Consider the following 16,708-nt stretch of genomic DNA (forward strand, 5'->3'; position numbering starts at 1 on the left):
AAAGTAATCCCTTGATTTATAGCTACCAGAAATCCTAAATCTTCTATCTATAGCTTTTCATAGTTTGTTTTCTAATGAAATCTCTAAGGACCCCCTCCTTATTTTATTCATGTCATTGAAACCTAATATTACTGATATGAAAATACTAGAAAACTCAGCTTGCTGCAGGACTGGTATTTTTTATTTTGTGATTTGAAGTAGGGAATGATGAGCAAGTGTTACCAAGAAGGAATGATTTTTTTTCTAGTGCAAATTAATCTGTCCCGTTTCAGTCATGAATGAAGATTAAAGTGCCATTTTTTAAAAAAAATGCAAATTTCTAGCTGAAAAGATCAGGCATTTAAAAAAGGCATCAGTGTTTCTCTTCTTAGAGATCTGTAACCTCAGTAGCATATGACAGTTCAGTTAAAAACCTAAAATCTATAAGCAGACCCCAGCTTTGCTACTTACTGATAATATATCAGGGGAATGGTAAGAAAGTAAGTCTAACTCACCATGCAGGCTTTCTTTGTGTGCAGAAAATGGGAGCTAGCTCAGTCAACATTGAATAGGGAGCTGAAATGTATAATTAATTAAAAGGAAGTAATTATATGTGAAATTTTGCAAAAATAGACTCACATTGACTTGAATTCTTTATACTCCTCGAGATATAAAAAGCGCCATCTTTTGCACGTGTAATTTAGAGATAGGTTATGGCTTTCATGTCATTTTCAGTTCCACAGAATGAACCTGGAGAATAAAATCCAATAGAAACATGAAAGGCATTGGGATTTTTGTAATTAAAAAAAAAAGAAAAGTCTTTGAACTTCAAATGTTATAATGATGAAAATACTATTTTTTAGAAATTGTCTTTATGTGGTAAAAAAAAATAATGAAAACTCTATTTTTACAAGTTTTTAACATTCTGAATGTAGTTTTATGTGTCTTCTGCGTCAGCGAGCATGTATTTCAGTAGTAGATCATTACACGTTCGGTCCGACTGCAGCAGGAACAGATGAAACGACTTTTTGTAGCTTGTTGCGAACGTAAAGCTTCATGAAACCTTTCATAGCTGCCTTTTACTGCAGGAATGCTCCTGCTGGCGTTCCCGATTAAGACTTTAAGGCTTTTCTGTGCAGGCAATTTTCTTGGCCACGTGCTCGTTGTTGATGTTACTGCTGCTGCCGCAGTTCTCTGGTGTCCGATCTCAACGGTCCGCAGTCATCCTTGCTCAACTTGAAATTAGTTGCCCTGTTTGTGTGGAGTTGTGTGTAGTGCTAGATATAGTAAAACTAAAAGTATTCAGTGACTGTTTTGATGCCACTGAGACAATTATTTTTGCCACTGCATGGGTGAATATGTTTAGTCACATAAAATTCTAGAATAGTATAAAAACAAAAATAGGAAGCAGATATATTCTGCGATTGTATTTATTGTACCTCTGCTACCAAAGAATCCCATAAATGCTGCTTACCTGTTTAATAGAATTAAAATATATGCCTGTGCTTAATATCTTTTAAATACTTTGTAGCTGTCATATCTTTCTAAGAATTGTTTGTTCTCCTGTTGATTTCATAGTATATTGTGGCATTTGGCATTAAAAACCAGTACATGAAGTTAAACAGTGTATCATATTACCCCCCCCCCCCACACACACACACATTTATCCAATGTTTTGGTTTTTTTTCTTCCATAACAAAAAGTGCAAATAATGCATGCCATAAAATTCAGAATATAGCCTTTAAACCATTAAAAATAAACAGTTTACACCACGGTGTGAAGAATAACACTGTGAATAGCATTTATTTAACAAACTTAATATAGCATTGCTATTTCAGTACATAGTAATGCTCACTGAAAACTAACATGCTGTCTTATTCCTTAAAGATAGTTCATTAGTCTGTCATAATTTATTGGCCATAAAAGTAAGCATATTTTGAAAATAATGCCATATTGTGGAAATCAAATTTGATTTCCAAATTTGCCACTCTTTTAAAAAGGCAAAAATTGTTAAATAATTTGTCACTAACTCATCTACTCCCAGTTCAATATCAAACTAATTTCTTCGTTTCAGTGGAGAAGCTAGTTTTTATTCAGCGAAATATTTAATGATACGCTGAGCTGTGAGCGTGTGTGTGTTTCTGGGGAGGTGAGATTTTTGTACCTGCTTAGAGTGAATGGAGGCACTTAAATTCCTTTGATGAATTCAGGGCCTTTGCGAGGATTTCACAGCGGGGACAATTTTATATAATCCAACTATTTTATAATTTATTTGGAGTGTGCACCTGAAAACAAAGAAGGACTTTTATTAATCCTTGAATGAATAGAGGTTACACGTATCACAAACAAAATGAAGTAATCTGTTCCCCCCAGTGACACAGCTTGATGAATCAAGGAGGAAAGGGAAACTTTTAATTGTTCCCCACTGGCTGCCTCTGGTGGATGGCTGCCGCCTGCCCTCCTGCAGGGGCTGGGCCCTGTTCCCTTCACATACGGGTCTGCTCAGCACCAGGTCTGGCTAGAACACAACATGTTTCTCCTTCATCCTTTTGACTATTAATTTACTTGCTTGGAAAAGCTGGAAGGCAAATGCAAAACTGAGATAGAGAATTAGGTCAAGAAACCAATGGGATAATATTGTTTGCTGCTGTCTGCAATATTGACTAGAAGCCTTCTCTTGCTTATGCAATGGTTTTAGGGCAGGCTTCTTGCAATACACATTTTCATCGCTTGGCCTTGGCGTGACTCTTGTGTCACATATAACTTTGTTCAGGCATGATGTGAAGAATGTTTTCTGCTGTTTTTTACATTAAAAAAAAAAACAAAAAGGAAAATATGAATGTTAGCGTTCATTTTTTGCAAACTTTTAAATGGATTTTTAGGTACAGACTTTTTGAAACCTATTTGCGATTTACATTGCATGAGTCTATTTATTAGTTAAAGGCAGCCAAAATCTCAGCTCAGTCATATGAATGTACTAAAAGAAAAAATAATGTTGTTTTATAGTTTTTTCTTTTAAAAGTATTTAACAAGATCTCCAGGTTTTAATGTAAATCTCCTGCATAACAGAATTGCCTGCATAAATGAAAAGTGTAAAAACATAATGTCTATTTTAGTCTTCTTACAGCCATAATATATCATCCTTTTTCAACAATCGTGTGGCTGAAGGACATGTTATTGATGGTTTTTATCAGCTCTATCTTTCATAATAATTTTTGAATACTGACATTATAACTTTTTCTGGAACTGCCAAAGTGTCCTTTTACAGGGGTGGCTTCTGTACGGGGGCGGCTTCTTAACCTTTGTGCCATCACTCTTAGAGATGCCAAATGGGCAGGGACGGTAGGGTAGGGAGACAAAGTGGTGTCTCAGCTATTACATCAAGTATGTAGAGCTAACTCTTTCAATCTCCTTGCACAGTAGTCTTGAATAATCTAGAATCGATTTTTTAAATAAGCAGTTATGATTTGCTGTAATACATAGAGCTAGTTTGAATTTGGGAATGTGTTGGAATACTTTTTCCTGCAACTGTTTTTAGTAAGGGTGGTTTTGTTGGTGAGTTTGTTGGGGTTTTTTTTGTTTATTTGGTGTTTTTGGGTTTTTTTGTGTGTGTGTTTTGTTTTGTTTTAATACCATTTAACTATTCCCTACCCTTAAGGTATCCTGTTTATATTGCTGGGTATAATTACCTGTACCGCAAGGGCAAAGCATCTGTTGTCAATCTCTACAATTTTAACAACTTAGATGTCATTGGCATAGTTCTACACTTTTAATTACAACGAAAGGCAACTACTTATGACATCGGATGATGCCATTGATATCACAACACGTTCATGTCCTGTGACCTGCAAACTGGAGCATCCGTAGCAGCTGAATGAGTTTTAGAACTGTCTAAGACTGAGGCAATGCTGCCGCCTAATGATGGGAGTACATAAGATGCAGTATAGCAAAGAGTTGCTTGCTTGGCAAGCGGGCTAGGCTTGTAACATCAATTGAAATCTATAAATTAAATTAAAAGCAATAAAAATTAGCCCATGGGCCATACGATGTGATTTCATGGTTTGCCAGGCTATTTATTTGGTTAAAAAATAAATAATAAAGAAAAAATCTCCCTGTGTTCACTGTAAATCTGTGAAGTTTTTTTCTTCATCTTTAGTATCTGCTATAAATACAAAGAGAATGATTCCCTACTCTTTTTCTGTATTGATCGATTTTTTTTTGTTTCTTGTATTGAATAATACTTATCATTATAATATCTATCTTAGAGTTTTAATCATTCTCTGCAGTATCCAACTACAATTTTCCCTTAATGTTTTTTTTTATTTCAGAAGAATAAGAAATTGCATTAACGTCTTAATACTACATTTATCTGTGCATCAATGGCCTTATTTATCTAGAACAGTTCAATGTAGTCTAGTGGCTGAGAAGAATTTTGTTAATAGTATTGCTATCATTAATTCATAGAACCATAAAAAGCAATAACACTTCTGTGAGACATCTGCCAAAGTCATCTGTGACAGCTTGTATACCCAGCAGATCAAAACAGGATCCAGCCCTGCAGTACGTGCTCCTTTTTCAATTCTGCTGGTAGATCTTTCGATCTGTGCACTATAGTGAAACAGGAAAGCAGGGAGCTTGCTCTTATTTCCTCCCGTTTTAGCTATATTATCTCTTTAATGTGAGATGCTATTGAAAAGGCATATGAAATCCAAAGATTGTTATTGATTTGTGCCAGCTTACTCTGACAAAAGATTTCATGGCAAATTGGTCAACCCTTGAACAATTATAATTTGGCAAAAACTAATAAACTGTAATTAAGGCATTATAAAGGCATTGGTTCGTTAGCAGACAGTCCATTAAATTAATATAATTATATCATAAAATGATTAAGGCAACAGAGTTAATGCATTTGAAGCCTATGCTAAAGACAATTTAAAAAGAAATGTTCAATCATATTACTCTTGTATATCTTCACATTTTTTTTGGTATGATATTCCTCTCTGCTGGACTGCCCTCTAGCACTCAGCATCTTCATGTGTTCACTTCAAAGGGAGTGTTTGAGGTCTAATCTGTCTCTTCTGTTCCAACCCAACAGGTGCAGGAGGCTGGTCACCATCGGACAGTGACCATTACCAGTGGCTACAGGTGGATTTTGGGAGCAGGAAGCAGCTCAGTGCTGTTGCCACTCAGGGCAGGTATAGCAGCTCGGACTGGATCACTCAGTATCGGATGCTCTACAGTGATACAGGGAGAAACTGGAAACCGTACCACCAAGATGGAAATATCTGGGTAAGTCGTTGGTGACAAATGGAAGCGTATGTTTGGATGTTGTTGGGTGACTGTGGTTTGGGCAACTCTGTACCTTGTTCAGCTCTTCAGTGTTGGTTTTGTGAGAGCAGAGCAGAGCTTGGCTCAGAATGCAGCAGTTCAAGCTGGAGCTGCTGTCAGGAAGCCTGTCCCTGGGTTAGCAAAGCCTGTTTGGGACGATTGAAAATCTCAGAACATGAGGTTATTTGTTGGTAGTCAGTCCTTCATCAGTCTTGTGCTTTGGCTTTCCTTTCCCTGCTGTTTCTTTTTAGTAATTTCACGGAGTAAATGTGACACACAAAAATAGCTCTGAAAAATCTGTTTTTAAACGTAACGCTTCAGAAGATAATTTATTCTTTGTGTGTATGTGTACTGGGGACAGCAGTTTGACCATGTATGTATCGTTTTCCATATAGGTGCTGTAGGGATGTGCTGGGTTTGGCTGGGAAGCAGCTAATTTTCTCCATAGTAGCTAGTATGGCCTGTGTTTTAGATTTGTGCTGGAAAGTGTTGATAACACAGAGATGTTTTTGTTATGTTGAGCAGCGCTTGCACAGAGCCAGGGGCTGTTTTGCCTCTCCCACAACCCCACAGCAAGCAGGCGGGGGGGTGTGTGTGGGGGTCGGGGCACAAGGGACTGGGAGGTGGGGGGACAGCTGGGGCTACTGACCCCAACTCATCAAAAAGATATTCCATACCATAGGACATCGTGCTCAGTATATAAAGCTGGAGGAAGAAGGAAGCAGGGGACGTTCAGAGTGTTTGTCTTCCCAAGTAACCGTGACACGTGCTGGAGCCCTGCGCTCCTGGGGATGGCGGAGCCGCTGCCTGCCCATGGAAGTGGTGAATGAATGCCTGGTTTGGCTTTGCTTGCACATGTGGCTTTTGCTTTGCCTATTAAACTCTCTGTCCTAACCTATGAGTTTTCTCACCTTTATTCTTCCAACTCTCTCCCCCATCCCACCGCAGGGAGGGGAGTGAGCAAGCGGCTGCGTGGTGCTTAGTTGCCACTTGGAGTTAAAACATGACAAGGGATATTTATGCTATAATAATTTTAGGAAAAAATATATAATTTGGGTCTGGGTTTTACATTTTTTTGTGGATAAGCTGATAATTTCATTCTTGCTGAAAACAGTAGCCTTCCGTTTTGCTGACAAAATGATGATAGCTATTACTTGACATGCCTATCCTTATAGCAGTTTTTTCAGATAGCTTTTCTTTTTCAAAAGTATACTTTGAAAACAGCAGAATGCTGTCATTATTTCTGAAATCAAATTAAATTGATTAGCTTTTATGCCTCATCAGGAAAATATTGTCAAAGCATACCAGATTTAACATTGTGCTATTTTGGATTCACGTTTTTGCCAGGTGCTTCTTTTATTAAAGGTCTGTTATTAAAATGAAAGTCAAATATAGAGCATAAGGTGAATGGTTTTATCTGTATAAGAGAAACCCGCTTAATATGTGGAGTACATAGAGGCAGTAATTTTTTATTACAGCATTGATTTATTGAAAAAGCCTCCTCCATGTGTCAGATAGGATTCTGAGACAGAAATTAAAGCCGGGGAGACAGACAGGAGTGAAGAGGAAAACGTCGGGTGCTGCTTTAGCCTCCTTAGGACTTGGTGGTATAAATGTTGTTCATCAGGGTAGGGGGGAGCTTGTCCTTAAACTTGATAAATATAAAGTTTCCCTTTTAAGGCCATTTACATACATAAACGTACATATAGCCTTTAGTGTTTATTTTATATGAGATGTAGAAAAGCTTCTTCAACAACCGCTGCTGAAATCATGAACATTTTGTCTCAGGAGGCTGGTAGATGGCTGTGCAGCTGGCTGAGTGACTGATACAGAAGGTAGGACAGTTAGGCTGAGGAAAATCTCCTCCTAGTACCTTGAAGGGAAAATCTTTTGGCAACACATGATTTGGTTGATTTAGTCACAGCTGTGACAGTTGCCGATGTGGTCCGCCGTTCTGAGGGTTTGTAGAAAGTCTTTATTCTCATGTTGTTTCTTAATACAGAAATACTGAAAGCTCCTTGGTGAAAGAACATTTTTTTTTCTCTCTCTTTATTAGAGGTTATGTATGTTTTTTGAATTCAGGGGGGAATACTGTTGGTCTGTTATTGAGCATTGATATCACTTGCAAAACCTGTGACAATTTCTGCAGAAGTCTGCTACTTCTCTTTGGAAGGCTAAATCTTTGGGATATACTTAGCAAGCTGGTTGCTCCAGTACTGCTGTTACTCATGTCCTGCAATTTTTATCCAATACTAGAAAAGCATTTAAAAAAAAAAAAAAAAAAAAAAAAAGCTAGAGGTCTTGACACTACTTCTAACTTGCCTAAAGCATTGTTTCTGTTGTTGAATGCTGTCTGGGCCTTGGTTTAATCTGAAAAACACTGTGCTTGTTAGCTTTTAATGTCGTAGGAAGTTCCCAAGGCAGGGGAGGTGCCAGAGCGTGGAGAAATGGAGAAATACAGCTGTACTGTCATCGTAGTGTTGGGAGGAGATGGATTTCCCTGATGTGGCAACAAAGTGGTGCAGAACTGCCCATCACATTTTCCTCTTGGTGTTAGTTTGTACAAGAAATTAAAAGCAGCAGAAGCTGTGAGGGCCAGATCAGACCACATGAGCCAAGTGTCCAGCACTGGCAATTTAAATTCATAATGTCAGATTCTTCCTGACTGAAATGACTATGATGATCTTAAAAAGTCTCATATAATTCTGGCGCCCTTAGAAATCCTTTTTAGGAAGTATTTAGTCTTTCCCTTTGGATTTATACCTTTTGGAAGTTTTACCCGCAGGAGAAATGTGCTATGAAGCCTTTGATTAATGTACCTCTTCCATCATCCCCAAGCCTGAGTGTCATTGTTTCCTGACAATAGTAAATTTAAAATTAAAGGAGAAAGCAAAGAAAAAGAGGAAAAAAGTGCAGAGTTCAACAGTATTTAATGCTAAAGCAGTTATGATATCAAATGACACAGTCACAGGATGAGATATGGGAAACAGAAGGAAATAAAAATAAAGCTTGCTAGATGAGTTGGAAAAGAGAGCAAAGGAGAAATATTTTCCAGCAAAGATCTAGGTAGGACAAACCATGATAATCTGCATAAAATGCTGGAGTGACCCCCTTCTGTATGGATTAGTCAGGGAGGAAAAGAAGTTCTATAATTATCTCCTAAGTAGAAGAGAAATCAAAAGGCTCTCAAGAAGTCTGTGATGGGGAAAGTGCTTTCAAGGTGAATTTAGAGTAAGCTTCCCAGTTCTGTGAAATAGATATTCTGACCCCACCCCTCCTGGGCTTTTGGATATTTTCAGTTTCCATGAATTTTAATAAGATGAGTGAATGTGTCCTTTTTTCATAAAAAGCCTAGCAACTAGAGAATTTTTATCACCTCTCCTATGTTCGCTCTTGTAGTCAGAGATTCTAATTTTGATAGGTCATGAGGTTTCCCTTCATATGTAAATCCACTGGGATGTTTTGTGTACACAATATATCTTTGTTTTGGTGTAGATGCTCATTTTGGTGTCTACGTCAATACCATCCTTCTGTTTGCCTAACAAATACATGATAGGCATGATTCTATATGTAATACTGTTTCCATTACCTAATTCAGACACAGAATGATGTAAATGCCTCACACTAAGCATAATGCAAATATGTCTTATAGATATAACAAGAGAATACTGACGTTTTATGAAAACATTGAGACTCAGATTATAAGCATTCGTGGCAGAGGTTGAGCACCTCTAAGATCTAAGCCTTTTCCAAAGGGAATTGGAAGGTCCTTAGTACAGCTGAAGAAGTCTTATGAGGTGTCATCTTTTAAAATGTGATTATTCTAGTAGGACTTGTAATCAGCTCTCATCAATCTTCTTTTCATATTCTTGGGGATATCAAAGTCAGGGTGATGAAGGAGAATGTGTTACTGTAATTACGAGTTTTTTAAAAAAATACTGATGGGAAAGGTGGAGTGCAGACCCTTTGCACATGACCTCCAAATTATATTCTGTAGTTGACTTATCTTCAGCTTCAGCGAACTTCAGTGGAGTTGTAAAGATGTCAAGGAAAGCAGATTTTGCTTTTTTTACAGAAAATTTAGCCCTAGACCAGGTGGCTGCTGCTTCAGTTGAGCTGCATGTTTTTCTGGGTTATTTGTTGTTTTTCTTTCAGCTTTTTTTAAACTTGCATTGCATTACGCATATCATCTGCTTTTGTAGTATTTTTATTACTGAAAAGATATTGAGTCATCATATAGCTTTCACTATGAAGAATGATTTCTGGAAAGGAATTCAATTTATCTATTTACCTACTGGCTTTAAACACAATTTTTATTTTCTTTTTTTTTTTTTTTTTAATACTGCTCATTCTGTTCCTTTTAAAGGTGAAATAATGAGAAGTCCAGTAAGTTAACTGTAAAATGAGCTTTGTGTTTTTCTGGGCACTGAGGAGCAGCATACTGTCAGAGAAATTCAGTCCATTAAATTAAATGCTTCTCGTTGGTGTTGAAGGAAGGAAGCTGGTACAGCACAGTGGATTTAGCTTGCATAGGAACTCCCAGCATTTCAGAGTATTTTGATGCAGTATTGAGCCAAAATTCATTGTGAAAAGAAGCACAGGTGAGTTGGATGATTAACTTTTTCAGGCTGTGAGAGACTTCAGATGTTTAATACTCTTGGGTGCCTTTGGAAATACCAACCATCAGACAGATCTAAAGTAACATCTTATGTCTAGGTAGATATAAGACTATCACCTGCAGCTCTACCTAGCTGGAATAACATGGGCACCATCTGCTCCGCATTTCTGTTCATCCTGACATGCTAATTCTGGTTAGATTATCCAGAAAAAAAAAAAAAAATCTATAAGCCTTATATTCCCAGTACCTTTCACCTGCTCTACAGAGCATCATTTATAGCTAACCAAGGACTTACGTCTTACGGTACAATGATTTGTGTAAGGAACTACAAGTGAAGAAGAATAAATTCTAGCATACCCCTACTCTATGGACATGCAACAATTATTTGCTTTGCAAAAACTGTCACTGCTGAGAGCCACCTTATTTCCATGACCCTAAACTAAAGAGTAATGAAGGAATCTGTGAAAGACTTGTTGAGTTTGATACTTACAGCTGTTCTCTTTTTTTTGTGGGCACTTCATAAGGTCTTGAGTGGAAACTTACTTCATAGAAAGCTTTGGTAGATTAATGGGTTTATGGGCCTGGATTTTTTGCTTGTGTGTTGGGGTTTTTTAGGGTGGGTTGTTTTTTTTTTTTTTTGGTTGGTTGATTATTTTTTTTAAGTACTTTTAAAGAATGAAATAATCTTATTAAATGTATTTAGTTTGTATGGCATTATACTGACTTACAGTTATGAAAACATTAAAAAATAAATATGAAATGTGATTAACGTGGTCTGTGACCTGCCATTTGCTGTTGCTGGGCTGCTACTGGAATATGAGATACTGTACAGACCTATTTAAACATGACAAAGTGGTTTGATATATTAGACAGTGCAGAAGTTTTGACCATTGGTTTTAGTGAGGCCCTGAAGCCTTTCGGGAATGTTGTGAATTTATTCTTGTTTTCTATTTAAGAATTCCCTGACCTATTCTGTCTGGAACAATTTTTATGTCTGGTATCTTGCTGTCTCCATAGCAAGGCCTGCAAGGTGACCAGTGTAATTTTTACTGGCTTTTAATTCTCCAGGTACTTTTATTACTAGAAACACCTCTTTTAAAATATAACTTTCCTTCCATGTGAGGGGGGGGGTGGGGTGGGGTGGGGAAATCTCATCTTTTTTCCTGGATTGTCCTGTCTGCCTTTTCTCAATTTCCTTATGCCTTAGCTTGCCTGGATGTTATGTCCTTGAGTCCCTTTCTCCCATGCCTTTATCTTATAAAGATTGCTTCATTCACTTGCAACAACCAATATCACTTTTATGTGGGTGTATTGAGAGAATGAGGAGTTGTAACTCCTGCTGAAGTCGATATGTCTCGGCATTTAGTGTACATTGCTAACCTATACGTTGAGGGCCCATGACATAAAGGGTATGGATGTACGAAAATATTTCTTTTGCTGTAGTGAAGCTAAACTCTCTTATAGATCTAATGTAATAGTCCCTGCTATTATGTAAATATATATATATATATATATAAATAAGAAAAATAAAGTGGTGATGGGACACGTTTAGAAATTTTTCGAAACCCTAAATAAAAGTACTTTATAGATAAACATCAGTGCTGTCCTCAAGAAGCCTGTTTCCTAATCTCCTCTGCTTTGTGTGGTAGTTATTAAGAGAAATTGTAAAAACTTTTAATGGCTTTAGAAAAGTACACTTGTAGTTGTCTGAAATATCATGGCAAAATATACCTATGCCACAGCCTGTATTTGTGTTAAAATAACAGAAGATGTTTACATGTTGGAATACTAAGAATAACACCAAATATGGATAAACAGTAATGCTGGTTTCAAATCCTGACTTTTCTGATAAGCAAAAATAAATACTTACAGGAGTCTAACTATATAATGTATTTCACATAGGAAGTTATGGCCACCTTATAAGACCTTCCAAACAGATTTTTGTTTAGACTTCTTGAAATCGCATATTTTGTACAGGAAGGAAAGACCTTTTATGATTTTTTTAGCAGAAATATGGATTAATGAATTTGTTTATTACTTTAAATACCATTTTTTAAGATAAAGATACACTGACAGTTTGGGAATGGGTTTGGTCAGATACAAAATTAGGATATTTTTTCACTGCAAACTACTCATCCTGTTTGTGAGAGAAAGATTCTGTAATTCTGTTAGGCTCCCACCGTATGCACAAGCAGAACTATTTTAATCTATCACAGAGTACTGCAAGTAGACAGAGGACAAAATTATTCCTGATGCAGTGGCAGTGTCTGAGCCCTACCTTACTTCTCTACAGGCCATTAAAGAAAAAATTAATTGAAATAACATATTCAAGCTTTGCACTGTAGTCTGTTAGAGCGTTTCCATTCCAAAGGACCATTTTCTGATCTGTTTTTCTTAGCTTGACTACTTGTCCTTTTTTTGTTAAAACATCACATTTTAAACACAGATATCTAAAGGCAGGCATGTAAATCCATTTCTTAGCTCTCCAATGGCTTGGTTTCCACATACCTTAAGAGTGTCATCATCTTGCAATGAATACAATGTGCAGGTCCTTAAGCAAGCCTGCAAGAGTGCATTGTGTACTTAATCAGCTCAGCAATTACAATAGTCATAGTCATAGCTGAATGTCATCACGCCTCCGCTAACAAATCTTTCTAAGGCTTTGTAGCTTATGCATAGAACCGAGCAAGACCCAAACGGGCTGCTGCACTGGGCTTGCATAATGGTAACGCTTCCAGTTCTCAGGTGGTGTGTATAGCGCTGAGCGCACTGTAGGCTCTTCAAAATCCTGGCGTAGTTATGTAGGTTATTTTCAAACCTTTCTAGAAAGCCTGAATGCTTGCTTAGGTGATTGAACCACAGGTGAATTTTCAACCTGTTTTAATTCTTACTGGTTCTCTATAGACACCCTATTGAATGGCTAGATTAAGATCTACTGAATGTGACTGTAGCAATTTCCTTGCTACTTGTCAGCCCTCTTTTTTTTTTTTTTTGTACAACATGTATGTATATATCAATTACTTTATGTGACTCTTATAGCCGAAGGTCAGCATGTCACCAAAAAACTCCTGAGTTTTTATTGTTGAGACATACTGGGGTTTATATTATTTTATTTATATATTGAATAAAAAGTAGATCTAATGATATAGCTAATGTTTCATTTGAATAAAATTATGGTTAGAAATAGCAAGTTGTAGTGATCTACACGGATTTAAAATTAAAAAGATAAAAATCATGATATAGCTAGCAGACATGTCTTAAATTAAATTAGAAAATGTGGTTACAAGTCATGAGTCTTGCCCATTTACTCTGTCATAAGGTTGCATTATATTAAAATACTTCTGAGTGCATTTGAAAAAGCTGATCTTCGAAGGACTTCCTTAGTTCCTTCCTATTTCTTTCCCATTAAACTCTAGACCAGATTGCTCAGAGAGGTTGCAAGGGAGCCGAACCAAATGACCTGCAGAAGTTCCTTCCAGCCTGTGATTCGGGATGGTGTCTGAGATTTGCCCAAATTGCGAGCTGTTGAAATGACGAGGCAGATCAAGCCTGATGTATTCTGTGCTTCTCCACTCTTTGATGCATGTGGCTTTCATTTCTGTCTGCAGCTTATAGTTGCCTTCAGTTTCTGTAGTGAGATACATCTTAGAATGTCCCTTACTATTAGGAAACTTCAGATGTTAGTTCTAGCTTCAAGGCAAAACCCATTGATAACACCAGTAACCTAGTCACGGTTCAACATTTCCCTCTTAAGAGTGCATTTGCAAAATTATGTAAATTCTGATCCAGTAAACACTCCCCTGCCTAACTTCAAATGCTGAAATTAAACTAATAAGACTAAATGTCTAAAAGAGAGTATACATGGTCTGGGAGTACGTCCAAGTGTATTGGTACTTGGAAAAAGGAACAATGGTCTTACTGAACTTCTGTGGGAAGTACTACAGGTAATTAAAACCTTACCTTAAATGTTAGGGAGATGTAAAGCAGTTCTCAGCTTTCATTTGCTTGGCACTGGTAAAAAAGAAACTGCACAAAGCTGTGGTGCGTCACTCTGGGTGTTTTATTTATTAACAAAAAAAAAAAAAGAAAAACGTTTGGATTTTCCTTTAATAATGAACAAAAAAGACACTAAGAGCTCTTAAAGTGATGCAGGTGTGCATTGCAAATTTTAAAATCCTTAGATTTGGAGATGGACATAGACAGCACTTTATGTTTCTCAAGAATGTGCGTTTTGAAGCCTAAAGGTTTGTGTTAGGCAGAATAGAGGCGGGGTTGTGCTAGTACATGAAAGATGTGATTGTGGTAATTCCCATGCATCTAAGGCATTTTGCTGTATAACTTCTGTTGCCTGTGGGGTCTGGTATGCAGAAAGCATAGCTTGTAACAGGTTCGCTTCCATTTGCCTCTTGGGTCACTAGATGTTAAGGAAGATGAGCGTAATTACCTAGGAGCAATTAATGACTGAATACACAAACATTCACTTCCATGTAAATTTTTGGGCTTGTGCACCTCTGGAATTTAGCCTCTGGTCCTCCCTGGAGATTGGTACTTATTAACCAAGGAGACTGAGCTTTACACAGAAAGAAGTGAGATAACGCATGGTGGGAGGCTGACAATTTAACACCGAGTGCCTGGCTTCCAAATCAACACAGCTGCTCAAGTAAGTTTTCACAAAAGTATTTATCTGCACAAGTACCTGTGATCTGAAGCCCCTTTAACACTGGAAAGTGGATCCCTTCCTTCAGGAAAATTACTTTTCATTCTTTTTCCTGGAATTTAAAAATAAATTTAAAAAAAGGGGGGAAAAACCTCAAACACTACCACGTTTCTTTAGCAGTGTGTAAACTCTGATCGGCTTCAGAGCAGAAGTGCATTTTAAGGGGAAATTTGACAATGCTGCTGCACTATGTATCCGTGGGTGTATAGATAACTTCAGCCTGAGGGTTCTTAATCTGACACATTTCATGAGCAGTAAAATCACATTAAAAATATGAAAAAGTTAGACTCTTGCCAAGAAAACTCCTATGTACTACTTTTAAAATTTTCTTCTTGCCTTGGATTATTTTATATATATATATATGTATATCCTCAGACTCCTTAAGATAGAGAATAATGCATTGCTTATTGACGTAGATTCTATTCAGAAAGGTATATAAAGAAGCCTGTCACTTTTCGCTGGTACTTAATTCTAACTTCTATTGGGTTCAATAGAAAGCATGAGTAAATTAAATATGTGCTTAAACTTCCCTGAAATGTGTTGCTTTTGTATCATCGTGCACTCTGTACTCTCTGGTATTTTACAAATTGTTTTTGTGTAACATAAAATAGCAATTATTTTTAGCAAATTAGGTATGATAATATTTTCCACTACCTTTTATAGTGTATGTGCTTATGCACACAGATCGTGAGTTATCTTTACTAAAAAACTGGTTTAGTAATGTGAATAAAAGTAAAGGAAAAACTTACGGAAGTTTCTAAATTGCAATACATCATTGTTAGATGCAACAAACCCGTTCAAGTAAGGCATTACTGTGGGTTAATAGTGCTACAACTCTAACTTCTTCTAGACAAATAGAGGAAAACTTGCTTTAATTTGTTTCCAGTCTCTCAAACGTGTCTATCATACAGTTTTATGTGCAGAAATTTAACTAAAATGATGTAATATAAACTTACAAAGCTATAATAGGATTTGCATTAGTGGAGTTGCAGGCAAAATTGATTCATATTGATCTTCAGAACTTGATGTGGAACCATTCCTCCCAACACTGCTTGCCTGACCACAAAATGCCAGGACAGAGGAGTAAGTCTTGGCTACTACAGCACTAAGGGCTCAGTAAGGGGTAAGTCTTGTTTTAGCTATAGTATAAACTAGTTTTAGTTAGCTTGGTGATACCCTTACCCCAGCTGTGATCAGCTGACAATACTTTTTCTTTTTAAATATTAATTGGCTATGCTGAATGCTGAGTTGTGTTAAACGCTAATTTTAATTAGCACATTTTCCAATGTGCTTAGCTGATGTTAAATGCTTGGCAAGCATTTGTCTGTGCATTCATCTTAATGAGGCTACTCACAGGAAGAGATTCTTCCTGTCTGGAGGAACAATTGCACCATCTAAATGTTAGGAAGTAGAAGTCTAAAATATTGGTTTGCAAATGGTTTTTCAAGGTAGTATGTTGACTTTGTCTTACCAAATCAGCATAAAAATTCTCCATAAAATAAACTCTTAGGTATTAACAGGTTTCTTACATTCAGGTCTGTTCTCTAAAAATGATAGAGGAAAGTATGCAATGGATCAACATGATCCTGAAGGTTTTTTAGTTTCATGCTAGGGTTATAAACTAGGTAGAAAAAGCGAGGAAGTGACTTTAAAAAATAGAAAAGTGTACTTAAAGCAAGAATGACATACATACTTCTGGCCAGATCCAGCCAATTGCTTGTACAAAGATTCTTGTACTGAAGGATTTGCAGGGCAAAGTAGTTTTAAACTTAGAAAGTTTGAATGTGACTGTGGAGGGATGAGGAGGAAAAATATTCTCTTCTGCTCATCACTTATTTGACCTTAGTTATTTCATTCCTTTGAAATATTTAGAAGAATAAGATCAGTCTCTGATGTGTGACTTCGTTCCTTTCACTTTGTTACAGTATTTAGACAGTGAGTTATGACAAAAATTGATGCCAGCTGAGGATAGATTCAGTCTTTTTTTCAAACTTTTCAGCTTTATTGGTCCATATTGTAGATTTACTGGAAACTGGGTACAGTTTTGTACACATACTTTTCCTGTT

General features: G+C 36.9%; 1 protein-coding gene across 2 annotated transcripts in view; it reads left to right on the top strand.

Annotated features, from left to right (window-relative positions):
* The window catches only part of CNTNAP2 (contactin associated protein 2), a 1,159,973-nt gene that overhangs the window by 373,067 nt on the left and 770,198 nt on the right, over nt 1-16,708 (top strand). The window contains exon 3 of one of the 2 annotated variants that reach the window (XM_055709318.1): nt 5,075-5,268. In XM_055709318.1, coding sequence (XP_055565293.1) covers nt 5,075-5,268 — 194 coding nt within the window. Of the gene's footprint in view, nt 1-5,074; nt 5,269-9,418; nt 9,909-16,708 lie in introns of those variants that run through there. The other variant, XM_027816209.2, reaches the window with a different exon arrangement.

The sequence above is a fragment of the Falco cherrug genome, chromosome 4 (assembly GCF_023634085.1).
Source record: "Falco cherrug isolate bFalChe1 chromosome 4, bFalChe1.pri, whole genome shotgun sequence".
NCBI classification, from domain to species: Eukaryota; Metazoa; Chordata; class Aves; order Falconiformes; family Falconidae; genus Falco; species Falco cherrug.